Source organism: Gigantopelta aegis, chromosome 2 (genome assembly GCF_016097555.1).
Source record: "Gigantopelta aegis isolate Gae_Host chromosome 2, Gae_host_genome, whole genome shotgun sequence".
Lineage (NCBI taxonomy): Eukaryota > Metazoa > Mollusca > Gastropoda > Neomphalida > Peltospiridae > Gigantopelta > Gigantopelta aegis.
Genome location: NC_054700.1, coordinates 23,274,277 through 23,290,716, shown reverse-complemented (window position 1 = coordinate 23,290,716; position 16,440 = coordinate 23,274,277). Strand labels below are relative to the sequence as shown.

General features: G+C 34.4%; 1 protein-coding gene across 1 annotated transcript in view; it reads left to right on the top strand.

The window, feature by feature from the left end:
- The window catches only part of LOC121382835 (protein mono-ADP-ribosyltransferase PARP6-like), an 88,623-nt gene extending 72,183 nt beyond the window's left edge, over window positions 1–16,440 (top strand). Inside the window, exons 17-23 of the mRNA XM_041512464.1 lie at window positions 1,475–1,587; window positions 2,260–2,332; window positions 8,018–8,125; window positions 9,188–9,242; window positions 11,113–11,197; window positions 12,988–13,083; window positions 14,849–16,440. Of these exons, the coding sequence (XP_041368398.1) occupies window positions 1,475–1,587; window positions 2,260–2,332; window positions 8,018–8,125; window positions 9,188–9,242; window positions 11,113–11,197; window positions 12,988–13,083; window positions 14,849–14,852 (534 nt within the window). The 3' untranslated portion in view covers window positions 14,853–16,440. The remainder of the gene's footprint in view (window positions 1–1,474; window positions 1,588–2,259; window positions 2,333–8,017; window positions 8,126–9,187; window positions 9,243–11,112; window positions 11,198–12,987; window positions 13,084–14,848) is intronic.

The window sequence follows — 16,440 nt, the reverse complement described above, 5'->3', positions numbered from 1 at the left end:
GAAGCTCTTGATCTCGACTCTTTGGCCATCAATTGGGACAGCCTGGATGCCTATGCGTTTCCACCACCAGTACTGCTCCTACGAGTACTTCAGCGATTTCTGGAGTTCCACTGCAGACTACTCCTCATCACTCTGATGTGGCCAGACAAAATCTAGGAGCCCGGACCGTATACATCTCGCTGATCCAGATCCTCTACCGCTACCCGATTGGGATCCCCTCCTGCTTCATCCCACGTCGAGACAGCACCATCCAAATCCAAGCTTGTTTCAACTACACGCATGGAAATTATCTCAGAGGGTTTGAGGAAGAAGGGTTTCTCTTCTAAGACATGTCGGCGATACTGAAAGCTCACCAGGCATCCACAGCTGCTGCATAGAATGTCTGGTGATTGTGCTTTCACCGATGGTGCATCAGACACACGGTGAAATCTCAGACTATTCCTGTAGAGAAGTTAGCAGACTTTTTGCTGGCTACGTTTTGGTCATTGCAACAGTTCGGGACTCCAACACAGGTACCAAGTTGCTGTTTCTGAGATACACTCCATGATCAAGGGTTTCAGACACGATGATCAGGTCCAGCATTTTCGGCCACCGAATTGAGACTTGAACCTGGTTTTGAGGGCCTTGTTCAAAGCACTTTACGAACCCATAGCTGGTGCATCCTTAGAGGTTTTGACAAGAAAGTTCCTATTGCGGCAAGAGTGTCAGAGATCCATGCTCTGGATGTGGACATGGTGTGGTTCCATAGAGACAAAATGTCAGTTTCACTGGGCCTCCTGATGGACTTTGTGGCTAAGAACCAGCTTCCTGATCAAGCACCTTGCACCTATGCTTGCACTCTCTTCCATTGTGGGTTCTCACAATGTTGAGGACTTATTATTATGTCCTGTTCAAGCCCTCAAGCATTACATCGAGAGAACTAAGTCTTTTCGCAAGCATCGAAAGCACCTGTTCCTCTCATGCAACCAGAGCCACTTAAAAGACATTATCAAGAACACGGTGTCTACTTTGATACGGTCCACAATTCTGTGCTCTTACCAGTCAAAGAGGTTACCTCCACCGTTGGTGTCTAACCCCCATGAGCTTCATGCCTTAGCCGCCATACACCTATTAACAGCATTTTAACTGACTCAATCTTCACCAACTACTACCTTCGTCATGTGTCTACCAAAGATTTTGTATGGAATAAATTTTGACCAACCAATCATGTTAAAATCGTGGCTAGAATTTTGAAATGTGTATGTTTAATTATAATTAAACATATACAAGTCTCAAACTAATGAAAATATTTTACACTGAGATTTAAAACATTACAAAAATGTGTATATTAGGGTTTTTTAATTTGAAAAAACCCAAACAAATTCCAGTTAGTATCACATATCTATTTTGTTGTGTTCATACTTTAATTATATATGTACAATAAATAATATTGTGTTTATATTTAATTTAGTAATATTATGTGTTGCCTTTTCAGCAAATCAGCTGCATGAAAACACCTCACCAGTTTCTTCTTCTGAGCAGTCCACCAGCAAAAGAAGCCAAATTCCAGGAAGAAAAGCAGAAATATGGGAGCACATATGCTTTCCAGTAAGTATAGGGCAGCCATTTGGTCTCACATTATAAAACAAAAGTTGAGATCTTTTCCATTTGATATAATTCAACTTAGATTGTAGCTGAACCTGTTGATGTTTATGTCAATACATATTTAAAAACATTTAAATGTATTATATTTAATTTTTAATTAAAAGTACTTTGTTGATTAGTTTTTGTGTTTCATGGGAGTTTTCATAAACTGTACATATCCTAGATCAGTTAAATTTTAATTAATTAATGGCTGTTAATCTCAATTTGAGTTAAATTTTTAAACAGTTATTCAGACAAAATTTGTATTAATTTTAATATTTAAAACTTTTATATCTTTATTTAATATTTTTGTTAAGATTGAAGTAGATAAATTAGGAATTTTATATCTCAAATTCATTTATAAAATCAATTAACAATTCAATTTCATTATTAGTTTTAACCCTCTTTGAGGTGCACATCTCTGGGTGCAACTTTGAGTAAAACCAAATCAGTTTATGGCAGGACTTTTAATTCTTTGGAATCTTGTTAAAGATAACTATCAAATGATAATTTATCTCATTTGTTTATTTTATTTCTTTCTTTTATTTTGTTCAATTAAAATAGTTCTATTTTGTAAAGCTGTTTTATCAAAAATAAATAAATATTATTGAATATAGCTTTCTTTCTTTTTAACAGTGGTTCAAGCATAGAAAACTGGCATTCCATCATTCGACAGGGATTAGTGGTGGCGTCTGGCACAAATAAGCAGGTCAGACTGGTACTTAATATATGTATCAAGTACTGTAAATCAGGAATTTTCTTTTGATGTATCTGGCAATTAAAGCCTTTTACCATCGACACATAAACACCCCAAAAAGACCCCCTCCCCCACCCCCCACAAAACTCCCACAATCCACACAACTCCCACAACCCACCAAGTGTTTTTTTTCTCACCAAGTCTACTGGTATGTTATTTTCAACTTACATTGATCCAATGAGATAATTCAGCATTTGTTCGTTGGTAATTTATTGGTTGTGATAATGATAAAGTAATGCATGAAGTAGTATTGCATTCATTGCAAGTCAGGTTCATGTGTTACAGTGGAAATAATAAAAGAAAAAATAATAATAACACATTGATGACCATAGTTTTTTCAGAGATATTTTTTTTTTTTCTTTAGCTTTTTGTCTGATTTCAGCTTTTTTGGCACAAATTTATTTTCCAAATATAAACTATTTAAATACTAAAATGAACTTGAAGTATAGTACAATGTATAGAGTGTTCAACTTTCTAAAGATCATTTCAGCTAAATCATTTCAGCTAAAATGAGTACTGCATCCCTGAGTTTAGCATTTACGTGGGGTTTTTTAAATTAAAAGTGAAATGTTATACGTAAAAATTAATTTTTGCACCAGGTTTTACCTGAGTTATGTTGGTCAAAATTATAGGATATTAACCTTTAGGCTACAAGATTAATTTTTACAAAAGCCATGTTGAGGGATACAGGTTAATCACTTTTTCTCGCATATTTTCACTCAAAATGTTTATAAATACATTAAATAATGTTCATATGTGCAGGACAAGTATTTTTTGTTCAGTTTTTCGAACATTGATGATATTTTAAAGGGAGGGTCAACTCAGATATGAGCCTAATGTGTTGGAAAGATGCATACCTGGACCACCAACACATACTGACCTTTTAAGAAATGAAAAACGCTTAATTTTAGAGTTAATAAAAAAATCGTGATGATTCCTGCTAAATTGGGGCAGCCATTTCTTTTTTCTTTTTTCTGGTGCATCCAGAATTGTAGCTTGGGGCGAAATGATGTCAGCTCCGACCAACTCCAGTATGCACAATGTAAACAAAGGCAGTCATTTATGACACGGCGCTTCATTTTATCAATCTGACTTGTAAAACAACATAAATGACTTGATAATATAATAAACTATTTAACTAAATATATTTCAGTTTGCATTAATAGAATGAAATGGGGTTATTTTTTTCTTTTGAAAATCCAAAGAAGAAATGCGTATTATTAGGCCTATTGGTAGGGTACATTGGAGTAAAAATTACCACTCACGATACCCAAGTAATAATTTTCTTTTCTTTGGGACTACGTAATTGGTCAGTTTTGTGATTTTAGATGGGAAAGTCTACTTAATCAATGGTTTTACAGAATTATTTACAGTAATAGAGCAGGACGGCTGATAATGTCCATTATCATTCAAGGAGTGGCCGTGTGGCTACCCCACAATACCCTGAGATCTGTAAAACATGCACATATTTTTTGGGTGTCTAGACACCTGCCAATCAGGAACCACTGGTACAGAAGAAAACACTCTGATTATCATTTCAGTACGTGGGTTAATGTATGGATAAAAGATAATAGTTATTTCGACACTTGGTGGACAATGATGGTTTATTTTGTATTGAAAAATAATATATCCTTATTGCTGGCTTACTGGGATGGATATTATTACAGAACATTGCGATGCATCCACAAAAATCAGGTATGTTTTGTTTCTTCAGTCCGAAGACTAATAATTCCTGATGTGACATGTTAGGTATTACGTAACCACCGGCTCGCCAAAGGGCGTATTCACTGGGATGGTACAAAATGGCTGCACCCGTTATATATAGTAACCATCACATTTAACTGTTTTATTAATTATTAATACGATTATACTTGTTGATATTAAGCAATAATGTGCATTATATATCTTTGAATATGCATACAAGTTTCAACCCATGAAAATTAACAATAAGTTTAGTTAATCTACAAACCTGTAACACATTTGGATAAAATAAAAAATATGCCTTATGGTTAAAAGCTAGGGTATGTCATTTTAAAGCAGCTAACAGGGTTAAATATTAGCAGGCGTCTGGTCACCTATGGCCACCTTTATTGGCTAAGGGCGACTAAAAGTTTTACAAAGGTAGTTCGTTGGGCTACCATTGATTTTAGTGTCTGGCAAGTATGGTACCAGTTGAAAAAGAAAGACACTGAAACTGAACCGAACTACAGATCTGGCAGCAGAAGACATAGAACACAGCTCCAGACCCAGCTTCTGTGGTTATGAGCCGGGTCTTTCTATATAGGGGAACGTCTGAGTAACTCTCCGAGTGATGCAAATTACATGTATGTACCGAGTCCCATTATTTTTCAGGAATGGAGAGTTACGAGGATATTCCCCTGCTTAAAATACACTTTATGACTTAAAATGACTGTATATATCTATATTACTCTTAGTAATGGAAAGTTATGGAATCATCGCTCCATTACTGAAAAATAATGGAGCATTGAGACAATAAAGTTACGTCACAGGTGTATTTGTAAAAAAAAATATATAATGGGTGTCTTTTTAAAATCTGGAAGTTGTCAGCTTATTGGAATGGACAGAATACGCAATAGTTATCTAGTGGAGCTACTATTTGACAATTGTTATTCAATGTTTTGTTAAAAAGGAACATATTTAATTACATGTAGTTTACATTATTCTATGCGCGCATATAAAAATAACACACGTTTTCCATTACTACAGCGCTTACTCCCAAGGTGAATTAATTGATTGTTTTAAGTTTAAAGCTATTTACATGAAATAAGAACGGATCAGATCTCCAAGACTTACTTGATGACATAACCGTCCAAATATTACTGTATAAGCAATAAGTACCTTTTTTATTTTTTGTAATACAGTGGACTCTGTCTAAACCGGATTCTGTGTAATCCGGATCTCTGCGTAAACCGGTCCATTTCTACAGCCCCGTCCAGCTACCGTTTATCTCTTAGGTATAAATCTCTGCCTAATCCGTACTCTGTCTACTCCGGACTCCGGATCAAAAATCAAGAACGAAAGAACCGTTCATGCATTAATTACCTCTGTCTACACCGGATTAGGATTTGACTGAACGACGGGCTGCTTAATTAGTTGAACAATGATCGTCACTTGCCGAGTAATTAGGACGCCGTCGCAAGATCAAATACAAAATATAATCACACTCGTGTGAAGTTTACTCTTATTGCAGTAGGCCGTTAGGTCTGGATTTTGTATTCAAATAATTTCGTCCGTACGAATAAATAATGTTTTAGGAAATAAAACGAAATTTAACCTAGTACAAATATTAGAACGACCAGAAACACGTCTAATGTGCAGCCACTAATATTTTATACAGAAAAATATATTTGATATGTAATTACAATCGTTAAAAAGTCTCTGTTAGTGGATAACATCTTAGAAATTGCAGAAAATTCAGGAAGTCCCTTTAGGTATATTATTTTATGTCTGTGAAATAATCGATTGCAAGTCTGGCTTGTATGACTGTGTTTCCCAACCATCCATGGGTTCAAATGTCATTGTTGATCGTGAGTTGTCAATAATTAAAGAACCATAACTCTGGATGAACTCTGTCTAAACCGGTCCTCTATGTAAACCGGACTATTTCGACGGTATGAAGTGAGTCCGGTTTAGACAGAGTCCACTGTATTGTAATTAAGTACATCGTATTTTTTGGAAAAAAAACATTTCACAGATTTATTTTTGTTTCGATATTTATTTTATTAGTAGCCTTCTATTGTAGCATTTACATTATCCAAATTAAACGCACACGTGTGCGTGCTTCCTTTATAGGAGGACAGCCACTCCCGAGGAAATCCTTTACTGGAGATTTTACCCCCTCTTGCATCGCCACAAAGTTTATTTCATCCCTCTTGCATTGCTACAAAGAGGACTGCCACCCAGGCTAGTTTATATACTATGTAGCACCTATATTCTCTTTGTTCTGCATTATTTGTTTTACTTCAGAAACAATGCAAGTCAAGCTGCATAACCTTGGCTGTTCTAGCATTTTGTCTTCACTCTTGTATTAAAAACGAGCTTTAATCTGCATAATTTAATGGTAATTTCTAAAGAAACATTTTCAAAATTTATGTTACTGAAGTTGGTGTGGGTTTAAAACTATGTTTTTCTATGAATTTTAACTTTATTCATTATGAAGTTACATGACTATATACGGTGAGCACATGCTTATTATTCAACAAAATACATTCTAATTTTTATTTTGGCTGTGCCATTAAATTTCAATGAGATAATTGGAGGGCTAATTGAATTTGAGAAGGGCCAGTAAGATTTTCCTTCAATTGGCCCTGCTGGAGACTATGGTTTTCATGTTAATTTTCAACCTTGAGCTAATTGGTTTAAAATTATGCCAAAAAATAATTAAAGTCAGGTTTACTTACGTGCATTTGCAGCCATATGCCCAGTGTGTGTAGCCATTATTCTCAATCACTTTGTTTTGCACATTTTTATTTTTGCAAACAAACTATGATTCATATTACAAAATTTCGTAATTTTCATTGTTGATAAAATGGTCAAAATTATTGCCATATTAGCTGTAAAGATCAGCTATCAATTCTTAAAAATGACTGCGCCATTCCGCCATTGTTGTCATACTCACTGAAAACCACTTTTTCAACAAAACATTCTCAGGTATTTTTTACAGAAAAAAGATCAGAACCTATCAACAATTAGTTAATGGGTACTATTGCCTGTTTGTTATACTATTTATTTCCAGTCAGTGCCACGTGCAAAATGGCAGGAGTTATAACTTAGTGAATATACTGCATGCAATGTATAGTGTGCTGCCATGATGTCAGGCAAGATATCTCACCTGCACTAGTCAGAAGGTTAAGTGAGATGCCATTTCGTATCATGTTTATGTCTCGAGTAAAATCATTTTGAATGTCACAAGCTTTGTCATGTGACAACGAAAATTATTTAATGAGGGACATAAACATGATATGAAATGGAAGCGTGTTTAATATCCTATTTATTACCCATAAATTTATTATTTATTACATGTAATTTGCATCACTCGGTACTTACATGTAATTTGCATCACTCAGTACTTACATGTAATTTGCATCACTCAGTACTTACATGTAATTTGCATAACTCGGTACTTAAATGTAATTTTCTTACACATCCATTGGAAAGAATATTATGTAAGATTTTGATATTATGTGATGATCTCTCATGAATGTAGCAGTGCGCATGCCTCGAAACATCCCATGCCCAGATGACTGAGGGTACCCAGTTTACTAACCAGTCAACCATTACTGTCAGTGTCATAAGGTACTAGTTCTCTTTAGAAACTTAGTCTACCATAATGTGTTGTTGCGCTCTGAAAAAATCAGGCTACCATAACATGTTGCTGCACTACCACATTTTAGTTGCCTGTTAGCTGATGGGCAACAATTAAAATGTAAAATTCGTCCAATCCCGATGTGACATATTGATGTAAAGACATCTGACTGGCAGCTCTATAATGATGACCTGGTGCAAAATTAACATGACCGAAATTGATAGTTCTGTGATGTATAGTTAACCTGAAATCAGTTGACATCTATGATGTTTAATTTAACTATAAGTTGATTAAAGATGTCTGAATTACAGATGAATGGAGCAGCTTACGGAAGTGGAATCTATCTGAGCCCGTCCATCAGTGTTTCCTCAGGATATTCAAGGCTAGGCTCCAGGGGAAGCAGAACACCCAAATCAATGGTACACACAATTTATTTTATAGGAAATTTCGTTTGTTTTGCTTGCAACTCACAATGAATATATAAAGCTGTTTACAATTAATTTATAGTTTGAAGAGCATGGAGCATAAGATCAGGAAAACAAGTAACGCAGATTAAATCTACGTTACTTGTTTTCCTGATCTTAGGAACCTTGCAAAAAATAATTGGTGCAAAGTTGTAGGCCAACTTTAGCAATCACATTGTCTCTCAAAACCTGATGTAATTAACCTTGAATGAATGCGGCAGTAGTATGTGGAGAAAGATAGCTGACTTACAATGGTTGCATGCTTAGTTTGACAAGCCTGACTATATATCAAGGGCAGACAACCAGAACTGATTATGTTCACTCTTCAAAATGAAAGCAACATACTCTTATTACATTTCATCTTAAGTTTTTAAAATGGGTTGTTTTAAGTGTTTTATTACATGGAATAAGAGTGATGCTTTTGAATGTTAAAACGGCTTTTTCTGAAAACATTGACTTTGGACAAGATTGAACCACCTCGGATCCATTCAACTGATTGGGGTTTTTTTTCATTCCAACCAGTGTACCACAACTGGTCAAAGGCAGTGGTATGTGCTTTCCTGTCTAGGAAAGTGCATATAAAAATCCTTGCTACTAATGGAAAAATGTAGCAGGTTTCCAGGTCAGAGTCACCAAATGTTTGACATCCAATAGCCGATGATTGATCATTGTGGTGATTGTATCATACCTACTACTCATAACACAAATATAATCTTTGGTAATTAAATACAAATGCTGTCTAGTTGGTTGGTAGGAAATTGAAAAAAAATAAAAAAGAACATTATCTAACAATATTTGCACTGAGGAGATCAAGTTGAAAATAATTACTGAATTCTGATTTGGTTAGCACATATTATATGCTCATGCTCTTGGAACTTTTTCACAGCATAGCATTTGCTGATGTCCTAGGCATATGTGTTAGACCTACACCTGGTTCTCACAGGGACTGCGTTTGATTCAGCATCACTGTTGTTTAGCAAGTTACAAAGAACTGAAATACTGTTTCTGTCTTTACAGCCAAACTCCAGATTCCTCACTAGTGATGATATAACCTGCATAGCTCTCTGTGAAGGTAAGTGGAACATAAACATTCCAGTTAAATCTATGATGAAAGGCTACCTGGAATCACGGCTACCAGGAATCATGGGCTACCTGGAATCATGGGCTACCAGGAATCACGGGCTACCAGGAATCACGGGCTACCTGGAATCACAGACTACCTGAAATCACAGGCTACTTGGGATTATGGGCTACCTGGGATTACGGGCTACCTGAGATATGGGCTACCTAGAATTACAGGCTGCCTAATATTACAGGCTACCTGGGATTATGGGCTACCAGGAATTACTTTTTCCTTATTAGTCCCATACCAGTCCAACCAGAGGGCACTATAGGTTTCATCTCCCTCCTTCTGTCCATATGTCTGTCAATCTGTCTGTCTGTCTGTCTGTCCCACGTATAGTTTTCCTGGCTTATTTCTTTTACAATTGAAGATACTGAGCTGAAATTCTACATATACAGATCAAGTTCGACTATTGTGGCAATATCCTCATTTTTCACTGAGTTATGGCTCTTGACTTAGGAGATACAGAAATTTATTATCCATATGGTTCAACATAACCAAGTACAAGGGTAATAACAAGTGTAATAACGTAATTTTAGTCATGCTAGAATGCTTGTTTGTTTATATTTTTAAACAAAAATGGGTATTTGTCATAAATATTTATATCACAGATTTAAATTTTGTTAATGTCATTTTTTTTTAAATGCTGTAATCCTAGTTATAAGACAGTATATAAACTGTTTTGGGCTGTTGCATCATTTTCTATCATTATATTAAACATTACTTACACTTCTTGATTAAGTTATCAATTTTGGTCAATCTACTGTGTTTCTGTCATTTTGTTTATTTGTTGTAGGGGCGGAACGTAGCCCAGTGGTAAAGCGCTCGCTCGATGCGCGGTCAGTCTGTGATCGATCCCTGTCGGTGGGCCCATTGGGCTATTTCTCATTCCAACCAATGCACCACGACTGGTATATTAAAGGCCTTGGAATGTATATACTCTGTCTGTGGGATGGTGTATATAAAAGATCCCTTGCTGCTAATCGAAAAGAGTAGCCTATGAAGTGGTGACAGCGGGTTTTCTCTCTCAATATCTGTGTGGTCCTTAACCATATATAACCATAAACACAATGTGTTGAGTGCGTCATTAAATAAAACATTTCTTTCTTTCTTTCTTTTATTTGTCGTAGCTCTATTTTATGACTTGCGATCGATCCCTGTCAGTGGACCGATTGGGCTATTTCTCGTTCCAGCCAGTGCACCATGACTGGTACATGTATGTCAAAGGCTGTGGTATGTGCTATCCAGTCTGTGGGATGGTGAATATAAAAGATCCCTTGCTACTAATGGAAAAATGTAGTGGGTTTCCTCTGTAAGACTATATGACAAAATTACCAAATGTTTGACATCCAATAGCCGATGATTAATAAATGAATGTGTTCTAGTGGTGTCATTAAACAAAACAAACTTTACTATTTCTGACACCCAATAGCCTATATATATTATTGTGCTGGGATGTAGTTAAACATTAATTCATTCATTTTTGTAGCTCCAAAAAGAGAAAAGGGGCCAAATATATGACAACTGGATAAATTTAAAGCAGGGTATTTCCTATATCAACATTTCAGTTTTATCCATCTGATAGACGTTAAATGCGGATTAATGTCCTATCGGTGCATATGAGCCAAGGTATATATATTTGGGAATTAGGGTCAGTGACTTTAAAAAGTTCTTTTACACCATATGATTTTCATGTAGGGATCTAATTTGGCAAAATTTGTTGGGTACACAGTACCATGTGAATTACTTAAGATTTGTGATGCTCAAGAATATATTGTATGTTATATATGTATCTAAGATATTTTTGGTTCTTTTACAGTAATAACGTCTCCAGAACTGAAAAAGTGCTCTGAGATTTGGGTGTGTCCAAAAGACTGTCATGTGTGCACGAGATTCTTCTTTGTGTAAGTTTTTAAAGTTGGTTTTCAGAACAATATTGCTAATGATACCTCAAGTATACTGAACTATAGTGAAGTAAGTCAAATATAGTGCTTTAACCTTTGGACTACTGGATTAAATTTTGAAAGGGTACAAATTTATAACTTTTACTCACATATTTTCACTTAATACATAAAATAATGTTCATATATGAATCATTAAGTACCAGTACATAAAATAATGTTCATATATGAATTGTTAAGTATTATTTTCATGGGTTTTTCTATAATTTTTATGGTATTTTAGGTCAGTTAATGTTGATTAAAATTAGGCAAAAAATTCATTAAGTCACGTTTACTCAAGCACATTTGTAGCCAAATGTCCAGTATTTATGTCCATTATTCCAAATAACTGTCTTTTTCTGACCAGAATTCTTTTTGGAAACAAACTTTATGATGTTTATTATTGGTAAAAATGTCAAATGTATTATTAAATTAGCTGACATGATCAGCTATCAATTCCTGAAAATGGCCACAATGTTCCGCATTGTTGTCAAGCAAAGACACTCGTGAAAAAACACTATTTCAAACTCGAATTTCCAAGTATTTCTCACACAAAAACAAAAAACAGAAGTGGCCATTATTAAGATTAGTCTTGATAGTGTTGTTCTTTTATTATATCTGTCAGTGCCGTGTGCAAAACAGCAGGAAATATGAATGAGTGAATGTACTGTATGCAGTATTCATTGTGTCAGCTTGGCAAGATATCTCAACTGCAGTAGTCAGAAGGTTAAGAAAACAAAACCCACATTGACAGAAACAGAAAACACCTGTTTATTATAAGGTGCTTCAAGCCTTCTAATTTGTACGCAACTTGCAGTGCACAGACAAACAATAAATTTAATCAGACATACATGTAATTGGATGGTTTGAAGGGTTCAAGTCTGTTTAATCAATTAAAACCTATATAAGTGAGCTCTGTGGTTGAGCGAATAAGCTGGTTCAAATCTTGTCACAGCTGGCTCACATTTTCATTCATCTTTCTCATCTATCACCCTCTGTCAATTATTCTCATTGTGTTAATATCATTTTAAAATACCCGCCTTTATGCTATTTATTCTATTCTCATTGGACAATGTCACTAAAAACTTGAATGTTATCCTTTGATAAACCTCTAAAAATTATGTCTTTACAAAAAACAGGTCATGGAAAGGGCATTGGAAACTAATTTATATGCATTTTTAACTAAATAAGTCATGTTGTCTGTAATTATAAAAATTGTTTACCATTGTTTTGGTGAATTTATCGATGTATAACAATCACAAATTTAGTATAAAATCACTTCGCTATACTGCATGATTTTATACAATTTGTGACTATTATTAATCGATAAATGCACAATGTAGAAGAATAACTGTTCTGTCACTCAGTATTCTGAACTGTATTAGTCAATTAGAACAGGGATCAGTATTACCAACACATTATATTAACATTACAAGCTCCCCTCAACATGTTCTAACATCATTTACTCATGCAGAATACACACAGATACAACTGTAATAAACTTACGTGTTATCTCTATTGACAGTTATTTCCAGCCGCCTTCATACGATATACAACTCTTGTCACAATGTTTTTATTTTATACTTTATAACTTTACAAAACAAACCAATCAAATAGCAGCCGGTGTCTCGGTTTTAAATTGAAGAGTAAATTTACATTTTTTGTGAGAAAATAATATTGATGTTCTATTCTAAATGGTTAGATAATAGAAATATACCAAAGATAGCAGTTTTAATTTTTAATCTTTTTGACAGGTATGAAGATGGCCAAGTAGGAGATAACTCTATGCATACACAAGTTGAAAAGTACAAGACAGAAATTCTTAAAGCAGTCAGCTACCAGAGGCAAAGGTGAAAATTCAGCTTGACAAAAATGTTAAATTTTTGGTTACATTCATTGTGTTTACCAGCTTGGGCAGTGGTCCCGCGTGATCTTTGTACAAAACAGGACACTAGTGATATAAGGAAGGTTCATTTTATGACATCTAATCCCAGCACATTTAAGCTGTGGCAGTTTGATGTGTATTTGAGACAGGAAAGACATCTGGGATTTGTTTTTCTAGATATGTGGATTTTAGTAATACCCAAATACTGTTCCCATCCTTGACTAATATTCAGGATTTTTTTGTCTCCGGTTATTTTTCAGACTAATTTTTCCTCATGGTCCACAGTGAGAAAGAAACCCTCTGCCTTTTATATATCGTGGAGTAATCAATAGTTACACAAAATCAAGTGTTGTACACGTCACATTTTTTAAATCAAGCTTGCACAAACCAGTGACTTCACATTTATCAACAAATAAAAAGCCAACACATCCTGGTCCGCAAACAGAATATGTCTAAAATGAAAAACATTTTGATAAGTGATTTACATCATTTGATTTTTCATCAGTGAAAAGTTTTTTTTCTGAAATAGCAAATACAAGGGTCCGGAGATGGAAAGTACTATTTAAAAACTTGCTTTGGCAAATTATACTCTTGAAAAAAAAGTAGGGGAACCTGAAATATTAATGTTAATATCAACTATTAGACTGAATGTACGTTTTGACCACAGACATCCTAGTAAAGAATGTTCAGGTCTGTTTATCAACACATCGAAACACATTCCATAATTTGCACATGCATCATGCAGTGCGTGGGGTGTCATTCTCGATTTTGACAATTACCAGGAAGGTCCATTAATCACTGTGGAACATTATTTCTGTCAATCTTTTTCATTGTGTTTGATCATACAGTTGTAATTGTTTTCTTTTTAGTCATTTTTATTGTTTGAATTTGTGATTTACTGATAAAAAAAAATGTCAACTTTCAAATTTCTCTTCTGACCCCAATCGTCTTTCAAGATCTTTGGTGGTCACAAAACCTACTATAATACTGAACTACTGGTTGTAACGTTTGCCCAAATAATTCACTATTATCATATAACCATTCCCCACAGCTAATATACCTTACAATTCTTATTAGAGTTCTCCTACTTTTTTGAAGAGTATAATTCGGCAGTAAATATTAATAACAAGTAGTGTGTTATATACTGCAATGGGCCAACTTGTTAAGTAAATAATATTTATTTATTGCCTTTATTTGGTTACAGATGTTTCCTTTACACTTTACTGTTTGTCCTTATGATGTTTGGACTATTGATTACTCCAGGATAATTACCCCAGAATACACTTTACCATACACCATACATTTGTAGCCTTTCACACTGACACCAAATAGAGATGTGTATTTTTGTGCTGACCAATGTCGTTAAACATTCATTCATTCATTGTAGTCTTTCACATACCAGTCATGAAGAACTAATTGAAATGGCAATTTTATGTTTCATCTGAATGAACACTTTCCCAATTTTTAAAAGTTATAATATACTTGTACATGTATCTTGTAATTGAAATTAATTCACTTGTTAAATTTCAAATGTCTATATCAGCCATTTTTATTTTAAGTTTTAGGAAACTTAACTAATATATTTTATCTCTTTTATAGAAAACAATTTGCAAAGTTTTATTTCTAAAATTTGACTTTATTTACATGGCTCTTATTTAAGAAATGTATCATTATATCATATATATTGTATAAAAATACCCGGTACATTGTTTTTTTTCTGTTATTTTCAGTTAACAAAAATACAAGAATATCTACAAAAGGATCTGGAACTAATTTCACATAATTTTATAACTCTAATTTAATGGTTGGCACGTAATGTAAGTTGTACATTTACATGAGTTTGATATCCATTTTTCACAAGAAATTTTCTGCCCAATAAAAGATGTGACATTACATTATTGAAACACATATAAATGTCCAACTGACAACCATAAATGTAAATGGTTTATCTTTTGTGAAATTGTCTCCTAATTTGGATTGTTGCTGATTCTGTCCACAAGTTCACATATTGTATAGAAGAAAATGTTGATGTCTTGATGTTGAAACAATTCAGATATGTTGAAATTCGATTACCAGGAGAAAGTTTAACATCTTGATGTTAACAGAATCCAACTGTGTTAATATTTGACTACAAGAAAAGTTTAATGTGGTGACCTTTTACGTAGATCACCTAAGACTTGATTTTCACTACAAAGAAACTGAGGTTTTGATGTAAAAAAACAGTTGGTGTATGTTGATATTTGATTACAAAGAAAGTTTGAAGTCTTGATGTGAAAAAGGGTTGGACTATTTTGATTATTTGATTATAGTTGGACTATTATTTAATTACAAGGGGGGGGGGGGGGGGTGGGGTGAGACGTAGCCCAGTGGTAAAGTACTCTCCTAATGCACAGTCAATCTAGAATAAGTCCCCGTTGGTGGCCCATTGGGCCATTTCCCGTTCCATAACTAGTATACATAAGGCCGTGGAATGTGCTATCCTGTCTGTGGGATGGTGCATGTAAAAGATCCCATGCTACTAATGGAAAAATGTATCGGATTTTCTCTCTAAGACTATATGTCAGAATGTACATGAGATAATGATTTTAATGTATTAATGACAAATTGTTGTGTATAGTATTGATGACTGAGACAGCTAAGTGTTGACATTTGGCTACACAGCTATACATTGTTAAAACATTCTTAAATTAGTATGATATTAATGTGAATAAAATTAATGTGTTGAATTGGAATGTTCATTTGTTGCAGTCACATATGTTAAAGATTAAGACAATCAAACTATGTACCTTTTTTAACCCCCATTCACACTGATAGTTGAATACACAATTAATTAGACAGTAATTTTGTCTCAATCCCACTAAAATATTTCCTGGATACATGTGAAACAGATAGAAAAAAATAATATCCTTGCTCTGGTCCAGTATCTATGTGACACTCTAAGGTACCATTTTCAAAGAAGGACCCAAATTCAAACTATTGCCTACTAATTGAGGCATATGTGTTATATTAAATACTGGGTTGGATTAGTATGAGCCTAAGAGATGGATATGGTGAACATAATGTGAATTCATCAGCAGAACATTCAGTGCGTGTCTGAACACAGGGATGAAAAACTCTAGATTGTTGCAAATTTTGTATTTTAGCGCTACCTAAAAACTGTTCCTGTGAATAATAGCATGGACCAGTGAAACAATCAGCTATACAGTGTTCATATTTGACTACAGATTACATAGCCTTATAATGGAAGCTTGTCTTTGAGGTTGCTAATATCTACATGCTCAATTTAATATGTGACACAAATAAATGAAATATTGATTTGGAA